Source organism: Molothrus ater, chromosome 1, assembly GCF_012460135.2.
Source record: "Molothrus ater isolate BHLD 08-10-18 breed brown headed cowbird chromosome 1, BPBGC_Mater_1.1, whole genome shotgun sequence".
In the NCBI taxonomy this organism is placed as follows: domain Eukaryota; kingdom Metazoa; phylum Chordata; class Aves; order Passeriformes; family Icteridae; genus Molothrus; species Molothrus ater.
In genome coordinates, this window is record NC_050478.2 from 18812512 (window position 1) to 18829564 (window position 17053).

The window sequence follows — 17053 nt, forward strand, 5'->3', positions numbered from 1 at the left end:
CAGGGCCAGCAGCAAAACAAAAGTTTCACATGGTAGCACAAACATCCTCGGCGGCTTTTGCAGCTCGGCAAGAGAGCTACTAGAGCGTTTGTTCTTGTTCAGACAGGAGATGTCAAATTGGGAGAGGTCGAAAATACTGTAAGAGCTTAGTAAACCTCGAAGGGAAATATCCAACTCCTGTTTCACTGCCGCGTGCTTCAAGGGCACGCCACAAAGACCGAGATTAGCTCCGTACTGATGCTAGAAGTAGTGATTAACTGCTATTTCGAGTAAAATTAAGCACATTTTGATCTGTGTGCTAACGTGCAAGCCTCTGCTGCAGGTTCAGTGCTGGTTTTTGGGCGAAATAATTCAACCAGTACAGCGTGATTCACTCATGTGGCTCAGGGAATCGTGCCAAGACAGACATTCAGTCACATTGAGAGGTATCTTTCTATTAAAACGTATTTAGTTCCACTGAGGCTTTAAAAGTAAGCCAGGGTAGCACAGGCAGAACATTGCACTCGCCATCAGAAAAATCAAGTTCTTCCCTTCCCGGGCAGTGCAGTTTAACAAAGGCTAAGTTTGAACAGAGAGGAGGTAAAACCTGTGGCTGACTGGGATGTGAGGATGAACCATTTGCTTATTTTCAATAATAAATCGGGGTCAAATAAAGAACAGCAAATGTTTTCAAGACAGGCAACCAAAACAAATCACTAAAATTTCTAGGTGTTTTTTTCCCTCCCTTTGTTATTTTAGTGCGCTGTACTGTACTGTTCACTAAAATCTTTGGTACACTCAGAAATACTTCCCACAAGAACAATATGTTTGTCCTTTAACACCACATTATCAACAGAGGTAATTTGCTACTTTTCAATGAATTATCCCTTTTATTTGTTTATTTCTTTGATCAGCTATAAATGAAAGTTATTCGTGTATATAAAACTGAAGTTTTTACTGTTGAAATTGAACTGTACATGTTTACTACAGGAAAAAATATCAACTCTTGTTTAACAAGACATATACATCAATAAGCAATAACCTTGTGGAGGATTTGCAATCACCTGGTCTATAAAAACAAGCAGGACAAGTAACAGCAATTTATATGCAAAAGTAATGATTTAATGACTATAAGCAAGACAAAGCAATAAGAATTGTGCTTCTTTTGCAGACTGGAGACAATGAAATGTTTAACTACAATTTTTCCGTACAAACATGAAACAATATCCATATAGAATAAACACCCTCACAAATGTATAACTGATGGGTGATGAACACACACAAAGTTCGACCAAAGCAAAGCACAAACTGAAAAGTGTTCTGGGTTGTTCACACTTTATGGTGGAAAAGTTCCTCCTATTGAAAAAACCCCACCCATAGAAGCCTCTAATAAAATGCACCTACTTGCAGGCCATTAAAGAGAAGGCATTCTCCACAATTTACTGGAAATATTGAAGTACCAGTTAAATTTTAATGAAGTTAGTACTGTACCATATACATATATATTAAAACAAATTTAGATAAAATGCCTTCATCCGGCCACTTGCTGGTTCCTTAAAATTTATATCAAAGAGTTTATGGCTTCTATAATGATTCCATGTGCTTTTAGAAACACAGACCCACCACACCAAATAATAAGAAGGTAATCAAACAGGTCTAAAACTTCCACATCCCTTGATTTCTTTTTTTCACTGTTATCACTTCAACATTTGGTAAAGTAAAAATATTCCACTTGGAAGGAAAAATAAAAGACAAAGCAAGTAAAATTCTTTTAAGATTGCCAATTGCCTCCAGGTTATCAGAGACTTGAATGTGCTTCCCCAATACTGTAGCTCTCACACACAATGTGTTTCTTGCAGTATGAGCAAAGCTCAAACAGGCGGCATCTGCAAGGGTCGAACCTGTTTAGAAATTTAACAACCATATCATGAGTGCATGAAACACAATATTTTCTTTATAGTATTTATAAATATATCATACAATACTGTTTCCTGTTATGTCATATACCAATATGGCATTGTACAATAAGCATAATGCCATCTGATTCTTACAAAAGCGAATCATTTAAACAAGTCAGTAAATAAAACGGTAATACCCGCTTTTAGGCATACAGATTGTAAAACTGAAGTTTTCTTTTGATCGGTTCTGCGCAGCAACAGAGAAGTAAAAGATGCAACATAAGAATCAAAATGGCTAATACGCAAAAATTGTTATTCACAGTGACATGGCTACATATATGCATTTTTCTATGCATATTCTTTCAATTTTGTTGGATTTCAAGATGAAAAAGCACTTGCTTTCTACAGGTTCACAAAACAGTATAAGAACAATAACAATCGAAGAGAACGCAATGGAGGAGTTAGTCTGGATTAACAAACTACTTCCCAGGATTTGTATTGACTTCTGGAGACTCCTGGCTCCAGATGATGGGGACAGACACAACTCCACATCATTCAGAACAGGTGAAGGTGTAACTTTCGTTTGTTTCCCAGTCCTCTGAAAAATTTACATTTCAATCTTGCGTTTCCAATAACGTCCATCCTGAATGTCACCTAGTCCGCCTTTTATAGCCAAGTTCAGTGTTACTACAAAAGAAAGCAATTTGGATGATAGTCACATGGATTAGCATCTATAAAGCTGTAATGGCATGGAGAGACCTATATAAAGGAGGGGCAAGGGTGGTAGCCTGGTTGGCACATCAACCAGATGAAGTGGCTGAGGAGCCATTTATTGATGTTTTCCGAGCTCTGTTGGTAAAGGAGGACTGGTGGTTACTGCTGGGGCTGCTGCTGGTGCCATTCATGGTGCTGGAGATGTGGGGGAACTGGGGGTGAGGAGACTGGACTGGCGTGCTGGGGCTGGGCAAACAGGAGGAGGTGGAGGGGATGCCTCCTGCTGGGCTGCTTGCCTTGTCGCTCCCAGAGTCACTTTCCAGCTCCCCACTATTATTCAAGCCTTCCCTCTGGTGACTGATCTTCATCCTCTTGCAAGTAGGTCGGACCCGGTATTTCAAGGGCAGAGGCCCATTCTGCAAAGCAAAAGGGAGACCCTGGTAAGTGCCCTGCCCAGGCCATGACCTGCACCCTCCCGGGAGGCACGCTGGAAATACTCACCCGCCTCCAGGTATAGATGTAGGCAATATCCATTAGGGTGTAGTAGTCCTTCAGAGGCTCCTCTTCATACATCACATCGATCTGTTCGAGATATGAACCCTTGCATTAAGGAGCATCCAGGCACTTACCCCTAGCACATGACTGCTCAGAGGTAGAAGTAGCCCCACTGTCACAGATATCACAAATACATCAAGGAACAATTTCTTAATACTTTGGTATTTACAGCACTAAAAAAATTACAATGTCACCAAACTCTACAGACAGATATTTTATAAATAAACCAAATAATGTATGACACACACCAGAAATGCTTGGCTGGGACCGGCTGTAATGAGAAAAATGAGTCCTACCAAAACCAACCCCCAAAAACCCCAAACAAACAAACCAACCACTCTTTCCCCATGGGTACCTGGAAAGTGTTAGGTATATCCATCTTACTCCGCAGGAACTTTCTTAGATGCATCACTGTCATTGCTGCTGGGCAGCGCAAGTATCTTTTGTCATTCACCTAGTGGCATGGTAAAGAAAGTCAGTCTACTGAGAATGCACAAGTACTCCCACCAACGTTCTATTCCAGCATTTCATGTTGAAAAAAGTGCACCTTACTAAATTATCAGCTGTAGTACAACAATGCCTGCTGTCTTGGAGGGCACATCAAAATAAGCGGCAAATTAGAGAAAGTAATTTAAAATTGTAATTAAATTCATATGTAAATATTTGTATTATATTTAATATCTTTCCAGGTACATATGCAATACATATTATTTTTTAATAAATTACTAAATATGTTTTCCCAAACTTTGACGAAAAATCAGATTCTGCTTTCAAAATAATACTGTGGGTATTTTGAATTTTAAAAAGTTGCCTGCATATACAGCTGTATGAAAATGTTTTACCTCTTCTGTACCTAGTGCCATGATAGGAGGTGTGCTTCATTTCTTCTAGACACATATAGCTACATATTTTTCTCAGCTACAGATCTGCCCCAAAGTTGTGTGTGTGTGTGATATGTTTCCCCTGGAGTAAAGGAAAGTTATTTACCTCTTCCTTTGACTTTTCTTTCTCCTTATTTCCTTTTCGCTCCAGTCTGTGAAAAGAAATTACACAATTACAACAAATAATAAATACAGGTGCTATCAAATAGGTAAACATAAAATTTTGCCATTCTGGAACTTGCCTATTCTGGTCAAAGAATTCAATGGATAAGCTTATTATCTCGTCGTCTGTTATAATTCTTTTGTCTTCATCAGCCACTTCTCCCCTGTCTTCATTAGAGCCATTGGCAGCTGCACAGAAATTTCCACAATAATTTACATTTTGAAATTCAAATCAGGAAGAATTGCAATTCTCAGTAACAAGAAAAAAAAAATCTTCACAGTAAGATAATGAATGAAAGCTACCTGACTGTTAAAACAATAAACTTTTATTATGCTGACTTTACTTCTTAAAATTCTGTGACGGTAATACATCACTTGTAAGTTAAAAAGGAAACAGTAAAAACATCCAGCTCAATGCCACACATATTAAAGTTGTGAACGAGAAGCTTTTACCATCAGCCGACGGATGAGCAGCATAAAAATCCCTTCTTCTTTTCATTTCATCTAGATGGAAAAGCATATATTTTTCTTTTAGTAGTTACTCTGTAACTCACGGTATTGATAAAGGATAGCGGCTCTGGTTTTGTTTTTCTGCTCTTAATAAAATACCTGATTTAAGTACTTACTTTTGAAAAGGCCTGGTACTAGCTTGTATACAATATCCTGGAGAGTTTTATCTGACCTGAAAAAAGAACAACCCCACAACATAAAATTAAGTAGATGAAGCAATATTTTAATCCAAATGGCAGCTCCTCACTTATAAACTTTCACAACAATGAGGCATCTTCTACAAAGTGGGAGGCCAGTCATAAAAAGTTAACTTACAGGACCTTGTAATCAAACTAACCCTGCTCTAAATACCACTCTGAACCAAAACTCATCCATATTACCACAACTGAAAAAGAAGTCTCTCAGACTGAAGGAAGGCCTTAAATCTTCTTGTCTTTCCTAGAAAGTGCAGAGAGCAAAATGTAGTGCTGACAACAAAAATGTTTCTGAAAGGCAAATGATATTTTAAAGGCTTCTGCCTCTTAGTTTGGAAAGTTGCAGCAGGAGTTTTCATGACTAGGAGCTGTGGTTGGAGTGATGCATGTCTTGGAGATACAGAAAGAAGAGGCAAGAACTATCGGATGGTACAGCAGAATTCGGGAGAAGGAAGAGGCATCAATGACTGGTCTATGTTAAAATAGGCCAACAAAAACATCTAGAGGCATCTTCAGTTTCAATCAGTGAAGAAACTCCAAAGAGACCACATACACACGAGGTAGCTTGTAAATTGACAAGCCCTTTCAGATTTAAATTGCAGACGAAGAGATAACATTGACACCGACTACTGCTGGTCTCCTCACATAAAGCAAAAACAGAGATACAGAGATGCAATGCGCACTTCCCAACTTTCTCCTACCTTATATTCAAAAGCGGTCGAGTTTTGTGAACTTGGACATCACAGATAGGACAATACTTGCTGGTCTCCAAGTAACGCACGATACAGGTCTTACAAACTGTAAGTCAAACACCACAGGCTTTTAGTGATGCTCCTAGGTGCCGCTCAGATATGCATAGATAAAGGTGCGATTCTCTAAACTATGCAAGCTAGAGCAAATCGTCCATTGTCAGCAACACGCTGCTTAAGCTAAACAACTACCCAAATAAGCTGCAATTACCATGAAAAGGAGACGCTTATGGCACATATATTATTAGTTTAACAAAGACCGTAGGGCCGTCCTCAGAAAATCTGCACCGCGGCTGGAACACCTACTTCCCATCTCGTCGGGGAGGAGGAGGGCGTCGGTCCCGAGCCCCTCGGGGGGTTTGGGCTTGGGAGGATTTTTTTTTTTTCCGTGTGTGTTCCCGGGATGTCGGGAAAGGAGGGAAGCGGCGGGTGAAAAACGCGGAGCGCCCGGTCGTACTTACAGGAGTGGAGGCACTCTATGATGGTTGTTGCATCAATGAAGTACCCGCCGCAGAGCACGCACATGAGATGGGGGTTTAGCTCGGTTATTTTGATTCTGGTTGTTCGGTGCATTTTGGCGTGGCGAGGAGCGGCTCTGAAAGACACACACACACACAGAGGACCGGTCAGCGGGGCCAAGCGCGGCGGCGTCCCAGGTGCCGCGGTCCGGCGCATCCCCTTCCCCCGTGCATCGCATCGCATCCCCCGGCGCAGAGGAAGACCGAGCGCGGAAGACGAAGGCGGCGGCGGCGGCGGCGCGGGGCCGGGTGGCGGGCGAGGTCCGGTCCCGAGGCCGGCGGGGCGTCCCCGCACCGCACCGCCCCGGGCCGGCCTGGGCGCAGCCCCGCGGAGGGGCGGTCGTTCCGCGGCACCCACCGCGCCGTTCCCCGGCGGGCACGGGCGATTCCCGCGGCGCGGCGGCACCGGCCGGCTCGGGCTGCGCGGGCGGCTCGGCGGCGATGCGGCGGGGAGCTCCGGGGGCGACACGGCGGGCACCGGGCTGCCGGCGAGCAGCACAAAGGGGAACCAGCGCCTCCCGGTGCGGCTGCCCTGGCATTTCCGGAGCGCGGGGAGGGGCGGCGGGGGGAGGGACGGAGGGGGGGGGACACACGCACCTCGGAGCGGGGCCGGGCACCGGGGCGGCGGGGCCGGCCCGCCGGGGGGGTCCGGGCGGCTGCCGCTGCGGCTCGGTGCCGATCCGGATCTGCTCCGCTCTCCGAGGGGGTTGCTATAGCAACTTACACTTACACTTGGCATCCTGCCACCGCTGGGAACACACGAGAGCCGGGCGGGGGGCGGCCGGGGGGGCGGGTCGGGCCGGGCCAGGGGGTGGGACGCGGGGCCCGGGGGCTGGCGGTGGGGGTGGAGGAGCCAAGGAGCCCGCGGGGGTCTGGGAGCCCGGCCGCGAAGGGAGGGGAGGGGGAGGGCGGGAGCGGCCCGGGCGGGGTCGGGTGGCACAGCCCGGAGGGTGCCCGGGCGCGGTGCGGGGCAGCCCGGCCGGCGGGGGCGGCCCCGGGCTTCGGGGTCTCAGCCTGGCGGAGGCGAGTGCCAGAGGCTCCTCCCGAGCCTCGGCCATTTCGGATCCTCTCAGGGGCCTCTCTCCACGTCGACTCGGTGCGAGGAGCTGGTCTGAGATAGCTCCTCTCCCCCTCCGTTCCCTCCCTCCGGCGAGCAGAACCGCGCCGCGCTCCCGGACCGAGCCCACTGCCCCGCCAGTGGGGTGCCGAGCCCCAGCTCCCGCTCCACCGCGCCGGCATCCCCGCTCTCTCCTTCTCTGCTCTCCTCACTTTTCTCCTTCCTAGCTCTCTCTCACCCCCAACTCTTTTTCTCTCTTTCTTTCCTTCTCCCACCTTTTGACGCTTGTTTGAAAATCATCCCGCGGACGAGGCAAGCGCGGTGCAAAGTTTTGCAAAAGGTGTAAAAGAGATTTGCATCACCAGAGTAAGGTGCTCGGACGGGAGAAAGCAAGTCTCCGGATACTTAAGTAACCCCCCTTTTCAGCAATAAAACACACCGAGAAGGGGGAAAAAGCCCAAACCGACTTTAAACGGTACATTAGTGACAACATGCGAAGGACCATGTGACCAGATCATTCCTAAAGCTAAATCAACACCTTGTCAACACAAAGCAGAGACAAGAGTGAAAAACAAATGTCATTTTCATAGTCTGAAACCCATAAAACCCCATCACATGCACTGGCACCAATGCTAGATGCATACACACTGTTTAAAATGAGAGGGAATAACAGATAAAGGGAAAAGCACGCACAGGGAAAAATCCCTGTCAGCCACGTCAATTGTAGAGTAAATTATTTTCTGTCGACCAGATCCTGAAAAATGTAATGTAACAACGTTGCTCCACTCCAAGCTATTAATTTCCCCAGGTCAGTGCTCCCAGCACACCAACTCCTGCCCCTGGTCCCCTCTCCTCCCGAGGCACAGCTTGCGAGCCACCTCTCACCGCAGCACCGAATGCTCAATATGCGAGCAGCCATTCGCAAACTTCAATGTTAGGCAGCGGGAGGGGAGAAAAAAAAAAAAAAAAGGGGGGGGGGGAAAGGTGGCAACACAGTAATGTTTCTAAAAGCTTTGAACGTCAGCCAAACTGACCAGGACAGGGGTACAATATTCGTCAGAAGCGTGCACAGCGCCAACGAGCGACCCCGACCAGGAAACTTCTCTTGTTACTGCAGGAGAACCCTTGAGTGAACAGCAGATAAAACTCCCCAACATCAAACCACAGCCGGCCAGCACAAAGAAAAGCAAAGTTCCAGAAGCACCAAGCCAGACCAGGTCCCCAAAGCTGTTCCCAGCACCGTGCGGGAAAGCAAGACCCCCGCTGCATTGTACTGCGGTTTAAATGTCGCTTCCAGGGTCCCTGACCCTCCGCTTCTTCCTTTTAAACTGATACTGAGGTTTTGCTTTTCCCAGAAAAGGCAGAGACGGAGTTTCTGCATGCCTCTCTGAAGAACCCAGCGCCCTGAAGCCGGCGGCTCTGGAGCCCCTTTAGGTACTTACACATGGACAGCTTTCACGGTTCTGTGTTTTATTTGTTCAAGTCACTACCTTATAATTCATAAATATCTAAACCAAAAAAAAAAAAAACCCAGCAGTGACCGAGGTCACACAAGTCGGCTGACCGAGAATTCCTTCCCAGCCCTGACAGACTGGGACAAACCTTTCAAGACACTAACGCGTTTATTTCACGCAGGCGAAGCCCCTTCCTAAATGGAGGGGGATTAAATTCAACCGTGAAACCTGTTTTGTCGAAGCAACCCCTAAATGCGGATTATTTATTGCCCAAAGTTAGCACATTTTCAACGTGCTATGAGCTATCTTGAAAATCAGTGATTTTCCCCAGCGAGCTGAACTAGGCACTTAATTTCTCCCCAAAAGCCACCCGCGCAGGCACACGCGTGTCTGTGCCTGCGGGGATGTAACATGAACGCAGCACATTTTACTACATCAGCCTGAGTTTAATATCTTGGTACGAGGGAAACCCTTTCAGATGTTTTTTCTGCTCCTGCTGATCGCACGGTGAATGCCAACACTTCACAGGAATACAAACAGCCTCTTAGCCAGGACAATATATATTTACACATTGACACATGGAACAACTAAACGTAAAATATATGTGGATAATACCTGCAACAAGTAAACACTGCCAGCCAACCGATTATACAGAGGCCTTAAACAAGTTATGTCAAAATGAAGAAAAACAGAAGTGCATTCTCCTGCTAAGAATCAACTACATTATTAAAAATCCATAATGGCAATAAGCTATCAAACCTTGCTCGACAGGTCACTAACAGAAAATACATACATAAAAAAATAGAAGCATCGCTCGGGTAGGTTTGTGTACTTTGTACCCATCTCCTCTCGGAAAACTCTCATCAGGAATAAAGCAGCCTTCATTCTACATCTTCACCCATTATCAGCCAGAGTCACTTGTACTATCGAGCCTGTTATTACTCTTTCGCTTAAGAATGGCCACATATGTTTTAAAGGAGAGGACAGTAGTTCATTCAGAGGAGGCACACGAACCTCAAGTATCTCTGCGCAACTCGCAGCAGCGAGAAAAGACCTGAATATTGGCAACAGAGTGCAAAAGGACCCCAGTCTCTTAAATCGCCTCCCTGGGACCAGGCGTAAGACACAATCTAACTACTTTAAAAAATACACTAAAATGTTAATTTTGTAATATCTAAGCGATCAGGTAGGTCAAAACTTCGTGTCTCTGGCGAAGTGCAACACAAGTCTCAGTTTCCAGGACGGCTGCACAGACTCACTCAAAGTAGTTTTACTGGACTGTACTGAACGTCCCTGGTCTTAGGGACAGTCCCACAACAGAAGCTGCTCTCACCACTACAGACTACGCAAAAAAATTCTTTTAGCGACAAGCTTGCAAATGGGTACACATGCCCAGGTTTTCTTCCACTTTCCTGGAGAGTGGAGGAGTGAACCAAAGTTTTTAGAGGCTGAAAAGTTACTGCCTCACTTTTATGGAAATGCGATTTTTTTCCTGCTTATTTTCACCTGATTATTTGCAAATGTTTACAGCAGACATCCAGAAACATCCCGCTTTATATATTGCCAAGGCCATTCAATTATAAAAACATAACACCAGCAACTTTCAAGTGCTGCCCATAAGCAGCACGAGGAGCCCACTCGTGACACCTTTAAGATCTGACAAAGGATTTCATGTAAATTTACCCTTCCCGGGGCTCAGGGTAAAAAAAAATACCAACCAGAGAAAAGAAATTCACACACACCACCCCCCCTCCGCGTCCCGCAGACACATCACCTTTGCTCCAAAGGCTCCAGCAAACCGCTCGCCCCAGCTCCCCAAGACCGCATTAAAAGTGCTACCCTTACCCCCCAAAAAAGTTATTTCTCGGCGTTGACCACCCCTTGCCTCTCCCAGTAGGCACAAACCCCTAAAGTTCAGCATTTAGAGCAGAAATGTAAGAGGAGACATTGGAAACAACTGGGAACCGCCATCTTACAACCCATCCAATTTCACAGAAGTACTTGTCCAACTTAAGTTAATAACATTTTCTGCTGGGTGCCCCGGCGCCTAACAACCCCCCCAGGAGGATCGCTACCCCCCACTGGCTCCGTCTCTATAAAATGGGTGCATTATCTGACATTTTAACCCCCCCCAGACACATTTCTTTCGGGGAGGACTGAAATCACTTGACCCAGGCAGCTCCAGATTTCACGAACGTCCCTGTTTAATCAAAATCTGCCTTTAAACAAAGGGCGCTCGGGCCGGGCTGGCAGCAGGGTCGGGAAATATAAATATTCTCCTCGGGGGCCATGTGCACAGAAAGGTTTTAGGGGGCGTCTGGAGAAAGAAAGGAACTAAAATTTGCAAATGTGGGTGCGTAACGCGAGCGAGTGCACAGGCTGCTGCTGCTGCGTGTCTGTATGTGTGTGTGTGGCTAGAGCAGCCTGTCAGCGCTTTTCCCATACGGAGAGCTCGGGGGACACCTAGGCGCCCCTTTGCAGCCCCCAAACCGGCCGAAAACCGCCGCCGAGCCCCCTTCGCCCCCCGCCCTCGGTAAGACGACACCTCGCTTCATACGTACCCGGAAAACGGAGCCGGTTGGTGATGATCGGAGCGGCCAAAAAAGACAATGAAAGTTAAAAGTCGTTCAGCAGAAAATGAATGTGAGCCAAGCGGCCATCTTGAAATGAACTGCAGACGCTGTCAATTGCAATAAGCTTATTGCCGCCGCCGCCGCTGCGCTCCGCTCATTTTAGTTACAGAACGCCCGGGTCTCCTCGGCTGCTCGCGGGCCCTTCTCGCTCGCTCCCTCGCTCTCTCGCTCCCTCCGAGTTGGCCGCCCGGGCGGCTCAGGCGCTGCGAGCGCACAGTCTCCCCGGTCCGGATGGGTCCTCTCTCCACCAGCCCATTGTCTCTCCCTCTGCCCCCCGCTCCGCCTCGCGGCCTCTCTCGCGTTCCTTCTTTTATTATTATTGTTATTATTACGAGTATTATTGTTGTTGTTATTTCATAGTTGGTGGCGGGGACCCGGGGAGGGAAGGAGGGCGGGCGGGCGGGCGGGCGGGCGGGAGGAGGGCGGAGGAGGGAAGAATGCAACGCTGAAGGCACACAGTGGAAACTGACACCGTCCCCAAAATGGCTCGGAGTTCGCCCGCCCCGCCAGCGTCACGTGGGGCGCCTCATTCCTTAAGGGCGGCCTGGGAATTAGCGGCGCTGCCGCCGGGGCCCGGCAGCCTCCCCGTGACCCAATCCCGCAACCCGGCCGCCTCTTCCCCCTCCGCCTCCCCCCTCGCTCCCTCCCTCCCCTCCCCCGCCCGCCACCCCCTCCCTTCCCTCCCTCCTCCTTTCCTCCCTCCCTCCCCTCCCCCCGGCCCTGCACGCGCTCGCCCGCGCGCCGCCGATGCCTCCTTTTCCTCCTTTTCCTCACCGCCCGCCCCGACCCCCGGCCCCGCTCCGCGGCTCCCGCCCGCCGCAGCCACGGTGCCTCCCGCCCTCCTTCTCCGCGCTCCCTCCGCCCGCGCCGCGGCTCCCCTTCAGCCGCCGCGCCCCCCGCCCTGGCCGGCGCTGCCCTCTCCATCCTGGCCGCGCCGCAGCCCCGCAGCCCGCAGGCTCCCCGGCCCCACACGCCGCCCGTCACCCTGCCCGCGCAGCCCTCGCCTCCCTCCGCGCACTTGTTGCGCGCTCCCACCCCCGCACGCCCCGTCCCGCCGCGCGGGCACCCCCGCGGGGACCCGCACCGCGGCCTCGCGCCTCCGCCACCGCGTGCGCGCTGCCGCGCGCCCCTCGCCCCGCCGCGCCCGCCCGGGGCCGCGCGGAGCCGCCGCCGTCGAGGCGACGCGTCCCCTCGAGGGCCGCGCGGACGCTTTTCCACCCCGAGCGGCGGCGGGAGCGGGTGTCGCGGGGACCCGCGGGGTCCCCACGTCCCGCGGGCGGGACGGACGGCCCCGGAGCGGCCGGAGGGAACGGGGGAAACCCGCGCCGGTGCTCGCCTCCGGCGAGGTTAAGACGCCGCCCGCCGCTCGGGCGCTGAGGAGCGGAGAGGGAAAAGCCCTGCTCCGCCGTGAGGGACCGGCCGCCGCCGCGCATCCTCCGCGGGGCCGCTCTCCCTCGGCGGCAGGTGCGGGCGGAGCGCGCCTCGGAGCCCCTCCGCATCTGCGGGCGGGAGCGAGCGGAGAGCAGCGCGGCCCAGGGCGAGCGGGAGATGCCGGGAGCAGAGCAGCCGCGCCGTCGAGCCGGAGCCGCCACCCGGCTCCGCTCCATCCCGCGGACTCTGCCGGCTTTCCGGGAGGCGCCCCGGCTCCACAAAATTAAACCGAATCCTTTCCCGACCCCCGCGCCGGGCTCCGACTTTTCCTCGTAGGAGAGATGTAAGGTCGGCTGGAAGTAACAAAGCGCGGCGGGCGATTTAGCAAACGCGCCGCAGCCGCGGCACGGGAAGGCGCTTTTGCCTCACTGAGCTGATCTAACGTTTAGCATCTTACTTTTAGGTACAGCTAATTCATCCATAGAAATTGCACAACAGGCGCGAATAAACCTTTATTAGATCACAGAGAAAAATAAGCAGTGACAGTTGTAAAAATATACAAAATAAGATAGAAGGAATACCTTGATGACACGACAGTTCAGCAAATATTTAACAGGAGTTAATAATAATAAAAAAAATTAATGAGTAGGGAATACCCAGTGCAGATGTAAAAAAATCATTTAATTCACATCCAAGGACTTAAAAAAAACCCCAGTTTGCATCAAGAGATGAAAGACATTTGTCATTTAGGAGACACTTAGGAAGGAGAGTGCTTCAGCAGGCTGACACCTTCCTTCCATCACATCTGAGTCGCTCGTTCTAGGCTTTTTGCAGCATCTTTTAGCTTTCCCACTAAGTCCTAAGAGATGAAATAGAGTCTTAGAATAAGCATATTTTTTAAAGGTCAGCTAGAAGAACAGATTATTTTTTTTAGACAGAGACTCAAGTGAAACCAGCACCTTGTAGAACAAAGAAGTGTTGCAACTGATGAACAATGCAAGCAAATAATTCAATAGCTCAGTATTTTACAATGTAGTCAGAAAAGTGGGAACTGAAGGAAAACACTCTTTAAAATGTATTTTCTCCTAAAATAGATCATTATTATTTACACGTAGATTTTACTGGTATTGCCACAATGGCTAATGCTGACATTTGCTTCCGGCTTTGAAGTAGTACATGGATTTCTAAAACACCGAAAATATTTTGGGTGCAATTTTGTACTACATTCTCCAGCCAAAGCACATCAGATTTCACTATGCCAGCAAACCAACTAGAAACACTCATTACTGACAAAAGGACAGCTATTGAGACACACTTAAAAAGACGAGATGTAAACCTTAAGTTTTAGTATCTTGCTTTTCCTCTCCCACCAAGCCCTCTTCCCGATCCTCCAGAGTTTGGTCACTTCCAAGCATTACAATACCTCTATTGTTCAGTTACACATTTAAATCGCTAAACAAAGATCAACGTTTGTTTCAGGACATTTCTTACATGTCATTAACACCACTGAAGAGCCTTCAGTTCCTTCTCTATTTTTAATCATGACACATTTAAATCACTGAACCAGCTTCTTTAATCATTTCTCTAAAGCACGGGAAATCAGAGTTTCAGAAAATGATGAGTTTCCTCCCACATATACATATGGATTACAGTTATGAAAACAGACAAAATATTTATGCACGTATGTAAAACACTCCCCACGCAACTAAATTCAGTTACTTTCCAACTTTATTTGAAAAGACAGTAAAAATACACTTGGATAACTTTTATGGAAAATTCTCTTACCCTCCCAGTATTGGATTTTTTTTTAAGTAATAGTGTATATGATTTCATTTTGATTGGCAATTTGTTAAAAACGTGTATATCCACAAATGGGGCTAAGCATAGAAAGATGAAGGAAACAAGTACCTGTAATTGCTCCATTGTACAACTAAAACTAACATCTGGGTGTGATCCTGAATCACTGTTCTGAAGGGAAAAAAAGCAAAGAAACAGCAATGTCTATTGTATTTTAAAAATATCTTGAAATTGCATTTTTTCCTTTGAGGGTGCTGGGAGTACAGTACCTCTACATTTAAGGTCACCAAATAGGAAGGCTGATAAGTTTTATGAAGTTGATTGTTCTAAATTAGAAACAAAGAACATATTAAAAATCCAGGTCTCAGCATTAAAACAGACTAAAGAAACACCTCGATCTGTAAAAATTACCTTGATCTGATACTCCAAGCGCCAAGACACATCAGTTATATGGAGAGGAGATCTGCCTATGCTGGAAGACACAACAGTTACAAGTCCTCTATGCTAAAAGAAAAGGTCATTTTCTCAAGCTGTCCATCAATAAAGAACTTTTCATGATCCTGGTAATGCTTCTTGGGAAGTTCTAAAAGGTTATTTTAGAGTAGAATTTCAAATGAAGAAAAGTTTCAATAGCTGTTTTCTAGAGTTTGTTAAAAACGCACTTTATTTTTTAATGGCACAATATTACTTACTTTAATCACCTAAAGTATGCAGAAGTGTTTTCCAGGACAGTTTCAAACTAACTGTAAGTGAAACCATGTCTCTGCTGAGTGGTTGACCTACCTTCCCAATAGGATTTCCAATGCATCCTTGTTTTTCTGAAGCAAGAGAAAAAAAAATTACTAGGTTCAATAAATTCCTATGAAATAAGAAAAACTAATATGTTAAAGTTGGTTTAAAAACCTGATATTCGGTGCAAAATTGTTCTATTCTCTCTTTATCCAGTTTGCAGTCTTCTAGGCACGTGCTACAGGGAAAGAGAATTTATTAGTTTTCTGTTAACATTAACTCAGCAGTACACTTCTAAGTAATAACTGCTAGAAAAATGGTGTAGCTTCCAAGTATGAGTACCTTATAGCAGATATGTCAGCTTTCTGCTTCCCTGCCTCCAGAATACACATTGCAGCCGCAGCATGGCAATGTTTTAATACTGTAGGGTCAATATCTTTCAGGTCTGGATCGTCTAAAATAAATGAATTACTGATGACACACTTATTTGCCAAACCCCAGCACACGGTACCAAAGCCTGCTGCTCGCCCTTTGAACGCTATCCTTCCCACAAAAACGTCAAAATGAAACACGTTTGGTGTTTCAGAGCGAGAGGACAGAACAAGCAGGCAAGGTGTGAGGAGGCGGAGGAGAAGGTGAGGGGCAGAAGCACGGGCTGGGGCGAGCCGTACCAGGCGGGGCTGTGCGGCGCTGAGCGCCCCGCCGCCCCTACAGCTCCTTCCCGTTAAAAACAAAAAGGGGGAAAAAAACAAAAAAAAAAAAAAAAAAAAGGAAAGAAGGAAAACCTCAGTTTCCTCTGCGAGCCTCGTCCGCGAACCTCAGCAGCCTCTTAATGGCGAGAAGCGGGGCTGGGGCCACCGGCCGGGAGGGGCACCGGGACCGCCCGCCCGCCGCCCCGGCCCGGCACCGGCGGCTCGCTCCGTCCGCGGCGGCGGCGGCGGAGTCATTAACAGCGCAAAATTAATTGCACGGCCGCGCACCCTCGGCCCGGGGCTGCCGTAGGACGCGTCCCCGCGCGAAAAGCCCCGCAGGGTGGCAGAGAGGGAACACCGCCCCCTTAGCCCGGCCCACCCCGCGGACACGAACGCGCGCGGGGACCCTTCTCGGCCCGCTCCCCTTATTTCGGACAGCTCGGAGCTTTAACGGAGCGGGCGAGCATTAGCGATGACACCCCGCGCAGCGGCACCCTGGAGCCGCCCGGGGGCAGGAGCCGCCCCGCGGGTGTGCGCGGGCAGCGCCCGCTGCAGCGCGGACACGCGCGAACATCCGCGGGGGCGGACGGAGCCCCGCGCCCGCCTGCGCGCCCCGCGGAGCGGCGCGGCCCGCACCCGCCGCCGCGGCACGCCTTACCCAACGCGGCCTGCGGGTCATCCAGGAGGCTGCGGAAGGCGGCGCGGAGGAGGGCGGCGAACGGGCGGCGGGGGAAGCGGCGGGGGTCGCCCAGCAGCCGCCACCCGCCCTGCGCGTACGGCGACAGCTCCATTGTGGGCGCCGTGACCTTCGACACGCGCCCACGTGACGCGCGCGCAGCTGATCGCGGGCGCGAGGCGGGGCCGCCGCCGCCGCGGGGCGGGCGCGGGCGGGGCGCGAGGCGCCGGTGCCGGTGCGCGGCCGCGGAGCCCGCGCGGGGCGCGCCCCCCCCCGCCCCCCCCACGCTCCGCCGCCCTGCCCCAGCCGGCCCCGCCGCTGCCCTGCCCTTTCCACGCGTGTCCCCCTCGCTTCCCGGGGCTCGGAGTGGGAGGTGGTGCCGTTTCCGTGGGAGATGCGCCGCAAGGGCGTGTTTTGGGGTGTAATTAGCTCTTAATGAGTCTTAAAAGTGCTCGTATCTCACGAAATCCCTAAAGCGCTTGTA

General features: G+C 49.4%; 1 protein-coding gene across 4 annotated transcripts; it reads right to left on the reverse strand.

Moving 5' to 3' along the window:
• Positions 1-841: 841 nt before the first annotated feature.
• On the reverse strand, positions 842-16703 carry BMI1 (BMI1 proto-oncogene, polycomb ring finger). Of its 4 annotated transcripts, XM_036404734.2 has the most exons (14): positions 16552-16703; positions 15544-15655; positions 15376-15439; positions 15256-15290; positions 14578-14643; positions 6104-6237; positions 5595-5691; positions 4816-4871; positions 4643-4693; positions 4270-4378; positions 4134-4179; positions 3502-3600; positions 3093-3173; positions 842-3007 (listed from the first exon to the last, which is right to left on the reverse strand). In XM_036404734.2, the coding sequence occupies exons 1-14, from the start codon at positions 16682-16684 to the stop codon at positions 2678-2680; spliced, it is 1413 nt and encodes a 470-aa protein (XP_036260627.1). In that variant the 5' UTR covers positions 16685-16703; the 3' UTR covers positions 842-2677. The 4 variants fall into 4 exon arrangements, with proteins under 4 accessions (XP_036260627.1, XP_036260603.1, XP_036260612.1 ...); XM_036404710.2 differs by lacking the exons at positions 14578-14643; positions 15256-15290; positions 15376-15439; positions 15544-15655; positions 16552-16703 and adding an exon at positions 11233-11773; XM_036404719.2 differs by lacking the exons at positions 14578-14643; positions 15256-15290; positions 15376-15439; positions 15544-15655; positions 16552-16703 and adding an exon at positions 6758-6829.
• Positions 16704-17053: the final 350 nt, after the last annotated feature.